Consider the following 12,844-nt stretch of genomic DNA (forward strand, 5'->3'; position numbering starts at 1 on the left):
AGCTATAAGGACAAGGATAGACTCAAAGTGAAAGGGTGTAAATTGACACTCCAAGCAAATGGTACCCAGAGAAAATCAGTTGTAGCCATAATGATATCAGATGAAACAGACTTTAGGGTGAAAAAGATAACAAGAGACAAAGATGGATATTTCATAATGGTAAAGGGGACTATACAACAAGAAGACATAACAGTCATCAAAATTTATGCCCCCAATCAGGGAGCATCGAAATTTACCAAGCAACTACTAACAGAACTAAAGGGAGAAATTGACCAAAACACAATTATACTAGGGGACTTAAATACATCATTGACAGCTATGGATAGATATTTTCCAAACAGAAAATAAATAATGAAATAGCAGCCCTAAATGACACATTAGATGAAATGGACATAATTGACATGTATAGAGCACTTCATCCTAAAACATCAAACTATACATTCTTTTCTAGTGTACATGGAACATTCTCAAGGATAGACCATATATTGGGACATAAAATCAGCCTCAGCAAATTTAAGAAGATTGAAATCATACCAAGCATATTCTCTGATCATAAGGCTTTGAAATTGGATATCAACTGCAAAAAGAAAGCAGGAAAAGACACAAATACATGGAGATTAAACAACATACATTTAAGAACGACTGGGTCAAGGAAGAAATTAGAGGAGAGATCAAAAGATATATAGAAACAAATGACAATGAAAATACATCCTACCAAAATTTTTGGGATGCAGCGAAAGCTATTTTAAGAGGGAAATTTATATCATTACAGGCCTATCTCAAGAAACAAGAAAAATCCCAAATAAATAACCTCATGTTACACCTTAAAGAACTAGAAAAAGAAGAACAAGTGAAACCCAAGGTCAGCAGAAGAAAAGAAATAAAAATCAGAGCAGAACTAAATGAAATAGAGAACAAAAAGATAATAGAAAAAATTAGTGTGACAAAGAGCTTGTTCTTTGAAAAGATTTACAAAATTGACAAACCCTTGGCTAGACTTACTAAGATAAAAAGAGAGAAGACACTAATTAACAAAATCAGAAATGAAAAAGGGGAAGTTATCACGGACACCACAGAAATACGATGGATCATCCAAGAATACTATGAAGGACTATATGCCACCAAATTCAATAACCTAGACGAAATGGATAAGTTCTTAAAAACATATAGCCTTCCAAGGCTGAACCATGAAGAACTGGAAAATCTAAACAGACCGATCATCAGTAACGAAATTGAATCAGTCATCCAAAACCTTCCCAAAATCAAAAGTCCGGGACCAGATGGCTTCACTAGTGAATTCTACCAAACCTTCAAAGAGGATCTAATACCAATCTGCTGAAACTCTTCCAAAAATTTGAAGAAGAGACAGTACTCCCTAATTCATTTTATGAGGCCAACATTACCCTGATACCAAAACCTGGTAAGGATAACACAAAAAAAGAAAACTACAGACCAATATCTCTGATGAATACAGATGCAAAAATCCTAAACAAAATTCTAGCAAATCGAATGCAACAATAATAAAAAGATTATTCATCACAACCAGGTGGGGTTCATCCCCGGGGCACAAGGATGGTTCAACATCCGCAAATCCAACAATGTGATACATCACATAAACAAAATAAAGGACAAAAATCATACGATTATATCAATTGATACAGAAAAAGCATTCGACAAGATACAACATCCATTTATGATTAAAACACTTAATAAAATAAGTATAGAGGGAAAATACCTTAACATAATAAAGGCCATATTAGCTGACAAGCCCTCAGCTAATCTCATAATTAATGGTGAAAAGCTGAAGCCCTTTGCTCTATGTTCAGGTACATGACAGGTCTGTCCCCTATCACCTCTGCTTTTCAACATAGTGTTGGAAGTCCTTGTCAGAGCCATCAGGCAAGAGAAAGAAATAAAAGGCATCCAAATTGGGAATAAAGAAGTTAAAGTATCACTCTTTGCAGATGACATGATGCTATATAAAGAAAACCCTAAAGACTCCACCAAAAAGCTATTAGAAACAATCAACGAATACAGTAAAGTTGCTAGCTATAAAATCAACGTACAGAAGTCCATTGCATTCCTATACACTAACAATGAAATCTCAGAAAAAGAAATACAAAAAACAAATCCTTTTGCAATTGCAGCAAAAAGAATAAAATACATAGGAATAAACTTAATCAAGGATGTGAAAACCTATATGCTGAAAACTATAAGACATTTTTGTAAGAAATTGAAGAAGACAAAGAAATGGAAAGACATTCTGTGCTCATGGATTGGAAGAATCAACATAGTTAAAATGGCCATATTACCCAAAGCAATATACAGCTTTAATGCAATCCCCATCAAAATCCCAATGGCACTTTTTAAAGAAATAGAACAAAAAATCATCAGATTTGTATGGAACCACAAAAGACCCCGAATAGTCAAAGCAATCTTAAGAAAAAAGAACAATACTGGAGGTATCACACTTCCTGACTTTAGCTTGTACTACAGGGCAACAATAATCAAAACAGCATGGTTTTGGAAGAAAAACAGACACATAGACCAATGGAATAGAATTGAGAACCCAGAAATAAAACCACATAAATATAGACAGATAATTTTTGACCAAGAAGCTAAAAACATACAATGGAAAAAAGACAGCCTCTTCAATAAATGGTGCTGGGAGAATTGGATAGCCACATGTAAAAGAGTGAAACTGGACTGCTATCTGTCACCATGTACCAAAATTAATTCAAAATGGATCAAAGACTTAAGCATAAGACCTGCCACAATAAACTGCATAGAAGAAAACATAGGTACTAAACTTATGGACCTTGGGTTCAAAGAGCATTTTATGAATTTGACTTCGAAGGCAATGGAAGTAAAAGCTAAAATAAATGAAAGGGACTATATCAAACTTAAACGCTTCTGCACAGCAAAAGAAACCATCGACAAAATAAAGAGGCAACCAACTAAATGGGAGAAATTTTTTGCAAACAGTGCCTACGATAAGGGCCTAATATCCAAAATATACAAGGAACTCATGAAACTCAACAATAAAAAAACAAACAGCCCAATTGAAAAATGGGCAGAGGACCTGAAGAGATATTTCTCGAAAGAGGACATACAAATGGCAAATAGACATATGAAAAAATGCTCAACATCACTAATCATCAGAGAAATGCAAATAAAAACCACAATGAGATATCACCTCACCCCAGTCAGAATGGCTATCATCAACAAGACAAATAGTAACAAGTGTTGGAGAGGCTGTGGAGAAAAAGGAACCCTCATGCACTGTTGGTGGGAAGGCAGACTGGTGCAGCCGCTATGGAAGGCAGTGTGGAGGTTCCTCAAAACATTACGAATAGAGTTACCATATGACCCAGCAATCCCTCTCCTGGGTATCTACCCAAAATATCTGAAAACACTTATCCATAAAGACACATGTGCTCCAATGTTCATTGCAGCTTTGTTTTTGGTGACCAAGACATGGAAACAACCAAAATGTCCTTTGATAGATGAATGGATAAAGAAGTTGTGGTATATATACACAATGGAATACTATTCGGCGGTAAGAAAAGATGATATAGGAACATTTGTGACAACATATATGGATCTTGAGAGTATAATGCTAAGCGTAATAAGTCAGACAGAAAAAGCAGAGAACCCTATGATTTCACTGATATGTGGTATATAAACCAAAAACAACAAAAGAACAAGACAAGCAAATGAGAAACAAAAACTCATAGACACAGACAATAGTTTAATGGTTACCAGAGGGTAAGGGAAGTGGGGGGAGGGAGAGGAGGGTAAAGGGGGTCAAATATATGGTGATGGAAGGAGAACTGACTCTGGGTATTGAACACACAATGGGATTTATAGATGATGTAATACAGAATTGTACACCTGAAATCTATGTAATTTTACTAACAATTGTCACCCCAATAAATTTTTTTTAAAAAAGAAATCTTTGCATCCTTCCAAAAAAAAAAAAAGGTAGAAGGTATAGGAGGGGATTCGATGATGGAATGCATAATACCACAGAAAGGAAAAAATCTCAGGGCTTCAGTCCTATCTGAGCTGTTCAATTAAATGTAAGGAGTGATTGACATTTATAGTTATTTAATATAATCTAATGGTAGGTTAACTATAGTTACTGGGATCTCAGTAACTATAAAGACAGTGTCCTTTAGGATCTTATAGTCCATTTAGGTATGTGCTTTACACATCTAAGGAAAAGAATTTGAAACCACTTATACAACAAAATACAAATTAATATTCCCTGGCATGTATTACTGATAAAGGAACTTGAGTGAAAGAGGTATTCGGAGTGGAGTGCTGAGCAGAGAAGAAAGGGAGTTTCAGGATGGATAGAAAATATTGCCACTCATGACTGGAGGGGCATGAGCAACCGGTAGGGTGAAATAGAGGAAGGGGGCTGGGGTTGAGTGCAGGCACTAGGCAGTTTGTGGGGTATCGTCAACAGAGGGGTGAGAGGATCGCACCTGCTTGTATGTGATTGTTCATATGGTGAATAATATAACAGTGAAATATTATCTACATTAGATTTCTGTTTAAAATTTTATGTGTTTCTAGTTTTTTTCAGCTTACAAAAATAAAACAAGCTATTGTAAAAAAAAAGAAATCCAATGATTACACAAACCTATAATGTAGAAGTCAAATATTCCATAATTCCACCTGAAAGGTAACCACCATTGCAGTTGCTTAGTAACACTAATAAATAAATGAATAAATAAATAAAATAAATAAATAAATAAATAAATAAATAAATAAATAAATAAATACGATTTTATCATTTGGAACCTTGGAATTGTAAGAAGAAATATCTCCTATTTTCCTAATTTGTTTATGCCTTATATTAAATAACATCTCATTTACTATTGAAAAGAGGCTTTTTTGGTTATTTTTCTCTCTCTGACCCTCAATATGTGATGCCATTGAGAGTCCTGGTCTCTATGAGACAGTGAACTGGGCCCTTGCTCATTCCCACCTTGCTTGGTGGAAACATACCTGCAAAACTATACAGTTTAAAGATGCCAAAGGGGAAACTTCCGTGGGTAGCTGAAATAGCTCGTTCAGGGTCATAGGAGATGTAAGAGGCACTGTCAGATTTCCCCACAGGCTGTATCCAATATTGCATTGGTCTATGACTCAATTCTTCAAAAATGTAGGGTCTGAGTTGGGGAGGTTGTCTCTAGTATGGAAAGAGTTATTCCAAGTCTCTGTGTTCCTGACAGAGCTGAGAAAACAGATATTGCACATTGATATGGAAGGTTAACAAGCCAGAAATATAAACATGTCCATCTCCTGTTGCCCTTTCCAGAATCTAAGGATCAGAAATAGCAAGTTCTAATTTCTCCTAGTAATTTCCAGGCATCAACGTAAATCAGATTACCTCTTTAGTTGAACTTGTTTATGCCAAAGGAAAGTAATACTTGGTGGGAGCAACTTAGCACTTTGAAATTTATAGATCGGAGGTGACATGAGAACCAAACACTGAAAACTTTGGAGCAAATTGTGAAATTTATCCACTTTCTCCCCTCCCCCCAAGTCAAAAGTGAAGGATTATTATGATAGAAGATATGAAACCTGGAGGGGTGACTGGACACTGATTTGGGTTTCCAAAGGAATTTGAGATTAAGGGACTTGTAAACCAGAGGCTGAGCAAGACTCCAAGTAAAGGAGTGATATATGGAGAGCAAAGGTAGAAATAAATGAACCTCCAAGGTAATCATAATTGACAAGCTGCGACCGCAGACTAACAGGACTTTGCCATGGTGAAGAGTTTTACCAGGAATGCAAGAACGAACGTCAGAGATTTAGATTAAACAAAGAAGGTAAAATTTAACAATGGATAGATCACTAAGGGCACCTCTAGAATTGGTTTCATGTGGAATTTTAAAAATAGGATACTCTTATCTAGTCTAATGGCTGAAAGTGGAAAGAATGTGCTGGGTAAAGAAAGGAAGAACTTCCTTGTATAGGGCTTCACAGTTGTTAAGATTTATATTTAGGAAGCTGGCCTGATCTCATTGTAGTGCCCTCCACCCCACCCCCAAAGCTCTGAGAGAGCAGGGCCAGAATTACTTCACTAGTGAGGAAATCTAAAGACAAAGAGCTAAGTTCCACTTGGGAGGGGAAAGATGAAGGAAGGAAGGCAGACCTCGGAGGGTTTTGAAGTTCAGGGGGAAGTGAATTTTTTTTTTTTTTTTTTTTTTGTGTGTGTGTGTGTGTGTTTTTAAGAAAACATTTGTTCCTTTCCAGGTACACTTGATTACTCACTGTTAAGTAGGCGGAAGTCAATGAATGGGTAGGAGCCGCGGCGTTCAGCAGGAACCCCCGTCTGACCCCTTAGTCGTACATCTCCTAGAAAACAGAAGATCCAAACAAATGTTTGAAAACATTGCCAAGTTATGCACTTATCCTCTGTAAATCCTCTTACCCACTTATGTCACTGGAACCAACACCAAATGTCAAGAGAAAAATGATTTCCATTCACCTTGCTTAAGAGAGTGCCATGTGGAAGATATATTTAATGAATACTAATGCAATAAATTTGGCAATACCCTAAGAAATGAAGCAGCGTTTTTTTTCCTTTTTTTTTTTATATTTGCCTGGAAGATGGCTCTGTGAACATTTTTGTAATTGACAAAGTTTCCACAGTCTTTTTGTACTTCCAACAGCTGTAAAGATGGAGCATTGTCATCTGGAAGGACAAATGGTGAGCTGGGATTATAGCTTTCATTCTTATTCGAAGTTTTAATCACCCACAAAGTCATTTCTCTTGGTTCTAGCACAATTGTTTTCTGACTGGCATTCCTCAAGGCTGTACCATTGATTTGCTTTAGAATCTGCTCAGAGGAAGGCCAGCCTAGCTCAAGGTACTTCAGTCTCCCTTAGACATGTGATAGTCTATAGAGTTTCTAGGACTTATTTGTAGGTTTCCTTTAATGTCTGTGTACACTTTCCTTTTTGGTCTGTATTCTGTCTTCCCAATCAAGGGAGGTAATGAAGTTGAGTGGAAAGAGCCTGGACTTTAGAATTAGGTAGGGCTTGGATAAATCAGGTTCTGGGCCTCAACTGCCTCACTTCAAAGTGTCATTGATAGGAGAATATAAAACAACACCTGCTGCCTGCAATAAATGCTGGTTTTATTTCCTTCTACATGTCTGCAAAGCAGGGACCATGCACATTATGTGTTTTGCATTTCTCCAAAGTGCTTTGTGTGTTGTCTGGTACTTAGCATTCTAAGTGAATATCCTCTGTGGACAAGAATAGATAGAAAGACTAAACTCCCAATCAGTACATATAATATGGAATCAGAGGAGAGGTAAAAATACATGAGACCTAACATATTTCTGGAAGATCTGAATCAGGAAAGGTTTCCATTCAATGCGTAATGGGGCCACTCCCATAAACAAGACGCATCTCTTCTCTTCTCCACTCCCAGACACAAGATGACATGGGACCTCAGCCTGGGAGTGGAGAAGAGAAGACAAGTCTTCTCCCAATTCCTGGAGTTAACCAGGGACTGATGAGATCCTCACTGGCTGTAACACATGCAATTGATTGTGTTTAAAACATCCCTCATAGATGGACCTGTGTGTACTTGGGCTTATTAACTGTAAACCCCGAGCCCTTACATTATTCTCTGCTTTGAATTTTATATTGGTACCTTATTTAATGCTTTGTATAATCTGATATTGTAGTGACATATTGATATTAAAGAATGTTACAATTTATGGAGTATAGGGAAGTGCAAGGAAGAGGGAAGAGATTGAAAAGTACATTTCAAATATAACTGTAATCTGGCATCAAAGAAGGGAAGCTGTTCACATTTGATAAATTCGTGGGGATAGATGGTGAGTAGTTAGAGGAAAGCCACTGGGGACAGTGGAAGCGTTTACCTCTCCTCAGCAGTTGTCTTGAACACCCTCTGTTTATAAATCTCTAAAGAGTTTACAAAGCACATTCACAAACATCACAGCATATTTATTTTCTTGTTTCTTTTATTAGATTCTCACAACAGCCTTGTGAGGAAGGTCACTATTATTCTCCTCACTTGGTAAGTGAGAAAATAGAGTTTCAGAAGAGAAAGTGAAGGATGGCTGGCCACTCTCCGAGCCCCAGCTCAGGGCTCAGGCCCCTTATAGGCGTTTAGTAGATGTCTATCGACATGAACTAACTGCCTGAGTTTATGGCACTTTAAAGTTATAATTAACAGGGCTAGTCCCTAAATCGAGGTTGTTAAACTTCATAAACAGAGCTCTCTCCTCAATATCATTAGTTTCTAAAGTTATGCAGTATGTACACCTGGTTTTTAAAATGAAAACAAAAATCACAGACCGCACACGATAGAAGATGTACTTTTAATAGCCCATGAGAAAATACAGCATGTTGAACAGATATAACAAATTCAACACAGTCTTTAAATGAATTTCTATTTTACGAAAGACAGTGAGATAGACGTATACTGCAAAAAGTACGCACAGATGAGATTGTGTTAATTTGCTTTATAAAGTCTGCTGGGCTTGTGGATTTGTTGATCTCTTGTGTCATCCCTTTGGGCTTCTAGGGGTTTTAGGCTCACCGGTTGGAAATCAGTTTGCCCATAGTCTTTTTTTTCTCAGTATTACCAGAGTTCCTCCTGACTTTGTAATCCTGAGGGTTATGGAATAAGACAATCAGATCCTGTTCTGAATTATCAAGGCATATATTATTTTCAAGTAAGAAATGCAAAGCAATTATTACAAGTATTATTCAGCAGAACTGAAATTACCTGGCAACTCATTTATTCAAGCTCTTAATTAAGCAGACTTTTCATGATGCAACCCCACTTTGGGGAAAAAGAGACAAATAACAACGAAGCAAGTTGATAGCAAAGATACCTAAACAAACAAACAAAACAAATCAACAGTAGCCACAACAACTACAAAACCCATACCGGAAAGTTTCTTTTCAGTGCTTATACTGTCTGTAACTGCAATTACAGTCTTGAAGCAGATTACTCATAAACCTAATAATGGCCTTTAGATGTAGTAAATAGTTGTTTTAGAAAAGAATTATATCATGTTAAAAATACTAGTAAGGCAGGAGGCAGGACACTTTTAAGTGGGCTAACAATACATTTTAGAAATTTTTCAATGTGAAAAGTTAAATACAAACAAACCAAACATGTCGTATCTTGAGCATTCTATTTAATTGAAGCTCTAATGTGGTAACATTAATGTTTTAAGTATACATTTCTAATGTAGAAAGACCTCGCTCCTTCTCCCTGCTTTCATGAGACCCTTCTGATACTAAATTGCTTCAATATGCTTGTGGGAAGAGGGAAATAATTCAGTAACAACAGTCTTCAGAGACGCAGAGGCCACTGGCTGACGTCTGAAGAACAGAACGAGTAGCGTCCGGCTGAACTGCTTTTACTGGCCTGTGGTCTCAGGCAATCCTCTATTTACCTAAGGCCTTATATCCAAGCTAAACAATTATTTTGACTATTCATTAGGCCCTTGTTTAACTTAAGCAACTTTCTTTCTGGCAAATGAAAGGTGCTGTGGACCCAGGGTAGGAAGCGTTGACAGCTCAGTTGTGTCCTCAGTCTGTTCTTATTGTGTTCCAAAATGAAACAAACAGCAAGGGAATTCTTATTTTGAAAGCGCTGCTTCTCTTTTGCCCCTTCAGGCTGAAAACATAACATATCGTCCTTGGGTATTTAAAGCTGCAAACACAGGCAGAGAGCTGAGCTGACTGGCTCCAGGAGCCAAGACCTGAAGACAGCCACTCACCCTCCCAGGGGACCTGGTTCTGTGATGGACCTCTTGCCCACTTGGCCTCTCGGGCTGTCTCTGTTTAGTACAAGCTTGTGCTGGGGAGCAGACGTTATGTGGCCTCTTATGTAACTGGCAAAGAGAGTGGAGACTCTGATGGTGATGACAAGTTACAGTGGCTGAAACACGGACCACATGACAAGAAGCAGACTCTGGCCCCAATCATGGTGTCAAGGTCACTTCAGGGTGGGGAAAGAGGGTAGGCAAGGGACAGAGCAGTAGCTACTATGAGTATGCTCCTCTTGCGTCTGAGATAAAGAAAATCATGGTAATGGCTGCAGGAGACACAGCATAAAGATTCATAGCAGGGGTGTCACTGTGAATGAAGATGATGAAATGGTGGTAGTGTGAGAAAGATCCTGGAGCAAGCCAAATAGAGTGGGAGAGAAGAAACTCTCACCAAAGGTATCCCTTTGAACTTTCTTAGGCATTACTAGCTCATGTCACTGCTGCAAACTTGCGAAATGAAGGCAGAGAGAACCCAGATCCCCACATCTCAGACAAACATTTTCACTATGCTGCACTGCCTCAGCTGGCAGCTTTGAATATTTCAGATGACTACTCTCAATTAGGAAAGTGAATTATTTCTCCTAAGATGTTTATCTAGCCAAACAAAGAGGAGGAAGTTTGTGCAATTTAAGCACTCCATAGATTTATGGGATAGGACAGACAGCCAGTTTAGATAACTCAGGCAGAGATGATTGTTCTGAGTGCCATGAGCTCACATGAAATCCAAGATGGCTGATTAGACCCAAATTTCTCATCTAGAGGTTCAATCTTCTGCCTTACTTTCTTGAGAAAGGCTGGGTCTGTCTGGCCAGTAAGGAGTACGTGTTGACCTGGCAGAGTAGGAGGCATCCTGTCCATTGATCTGCTGCACTAATTGTGTATTCCTGGGCTGTTGCTGGGAGAGCTTTGTGTGTAGCAAAGAGAGGAACCAGGAATTAGTTGTCCAGTAACCACACTTTTGGCAAAAGGGACAAAAATAAAGTTTTCCTTGCATGTGAAAGAAAATTCTTTCTTTCTTCTCTTTTTTAAACACCTTAATGTTTATATCAAAATAGGAGAAAAGGGAAATTTCATCAAGTTAGAGTCTCCAAACAATACTGTACTACATTGCAACTTAGCTTAGAATTATTAAATACTTGGGACAGATATGCATTTGGAGCTTGAATGCTGCAAAAGTGAATATTAACAGCCTTTATTCTTTAAAGCCAGTAAGGAAGGTTTTAACTCAGACTAGATAGTCTTCAGCTTGATGGTTTTACAGAGGGAAAATGAGGGATAAAAAGTTTTAATCACCAGAAAGTCAGGAGTCTAATAAAAAAAAGATATTGAACAAAAAGCAGCAGGAATGTCTGAAGAGAATTCTATGAAGCTGTAAAAGAACTTAAAAGAACACAAAGAACATGTGTTCTTACAAAGATTTAGAAGAAGGGGAATAATCTGGGGAGTCGTGTTAGGGAATATGTGATCTGGGTCTGCCTTCAGTAATGAAAATACCAGTGTAAGCTTGCATGTGATTCACTTATTTCTGGGATAATGCTTTTTATCACCAGATTCTCACCAAAGCAAAGTTTGTTGTTGTTGTTGTTGATGTTTTTTAAATACACACACATACACATACACACAATGCCTGGCACATCGTAGGCATGCAAAAACCAGCTGTTATTCATATTTTGTTACCTCTCTGAGATTCCTGCCTCTCACCAAGCTCTCTCCCCCATGATAGGTGGTGCTATTTAGTAGAAGGATTTCTAAGTCAGGAACTGTTTTAAGGACTGTATATGTATAAGCTAGTTTAGTCCTCATAACAGTCGACCTGAGGTAGGTGTGCAGGTTATCCCCATTGAACTGAGGTTATAAGCAACTGGATTGGGATCAGAAGCCAGGTGGCTTTGGGAGCCCTTGTTCTCCAAGCCACTGCTGTGAAGGGCCAAAATCTTCATTCTCCACAACAGTTATGGGGTACGAGCACCCTGAGGTTATTCATTATTTTCTTGATCTTCCTAGGCTGTTTCTCCTGTCTCTGCTGGGAAGGCCTGGGCTAAATAACAGTGAGTACCAGAACTATGTCCTGAGGAAAGCTCAATGTTTATCCTGGGCTTCTTCATGACACCATGATAAGCCCAGTAAACAGGTGCTGTGAACATGATTGGGAACAAGAGTCCCCAGTGGTGCAGGTGAGACCACAGGGAGTCCAGACTCTGCTACATCTAGTGTCTTGTAAGTCAATAGAACTCTTGAGTAGGTGGGTCAGCAAAGCGGCCAATTCTAGGGCAGGCTCAGAGGGGACCCTAGATTAATTCAGTTCATTTCAACAACATTCATGCAAAACATTATACAAAGTGTCAGAGAGTAGATGGGAAAAAGAGAAATATAAGATCCATAAGACATCATGTTGGTACTCAGCTAGTTAATAATCTAGAAGAGAGTCATAGAAATGAGCAAATATGGTATAAGGTGGAAGGGGTCTAACTTTTAATGATACTGGGATATTTAGGCTTGGATCCCTCTCTCAGAAACATTATAAGGCTTTATGATTTTATATTGAAAGTAACTTGTAGATTTCTGGGTCTCAAATGGTTTCCTTGCAATCTGATAAAAATGTTTCACTTAGTAGGATTTAAAGAGAATAATTTAATATTTAATTTTAAAATTTAACATAATTTTACATTAAAAAAAACTTCACTATCTAGAACCGTGTTTGAAGGTGAGATTTAGACTCACATCAGGTCTCCAGTAAGCAAATTTCTTTGGATACAGGCAAATGATTTAAATTCATAAGGCTCTTTTCAGAAATAACTTCTAATTAGGAAGACATATCATTTGTATCTGATGAATGTTTTAGCCTTTTGAAAAATAATATATACAGTGGGAGAGGTAGGGGAGGAGAAAGAGAGAGGAAGAATAAAAAGAGAAAGTAGGTAGAAGAGGAAGAGGATGAGAGAGGAGAATACACAGAAAATGGACATGGGGAGGAATTAAATACTGGGGCTGAGGAAGAG

The 12,844-nt window shown here is 37.9% G+C and overlaps 1 protein-coding gene across 2 annotated transcripts in view; it reads right to left on the reverse strand.

The window, feature by feature from the left end:
• Nucleotides 1-12,844, reverse strand: part of PDE7B (phosphodiesterase 7B) — a 290,443-nt gene that overhangs the window by 72,996 nt on the left and 204,603 nt on the right. For both annotated transcript variants that reach the window (XM_081044492.1, XM_081044491.1), the window contains one exon: nucleotides 6,292-6,375. In XM_081044492.1, coding sequence (XP_080900618.1) covers nucleotides 6,292-6,375 — 84 coding nt within the window. The remainder of the gene's footprint in view (nucleotides 1-6,291; nucleotides 6,376-12,844) is intronic.

Source organism: Rhinolophus hipposideros (genome assembly GCF_964194185.1).
Source record: "Rhinolophus hipposideros genome assembly, chromosome: 3".
Classification (NCBI taxonomy): domain Eukaryota; kingdom Metazoa; phylum Chordata; class Mammalia; order Chiroptera; family Rhinolophidae; genus Rhinolophus; species Rhinolophus hipposideros.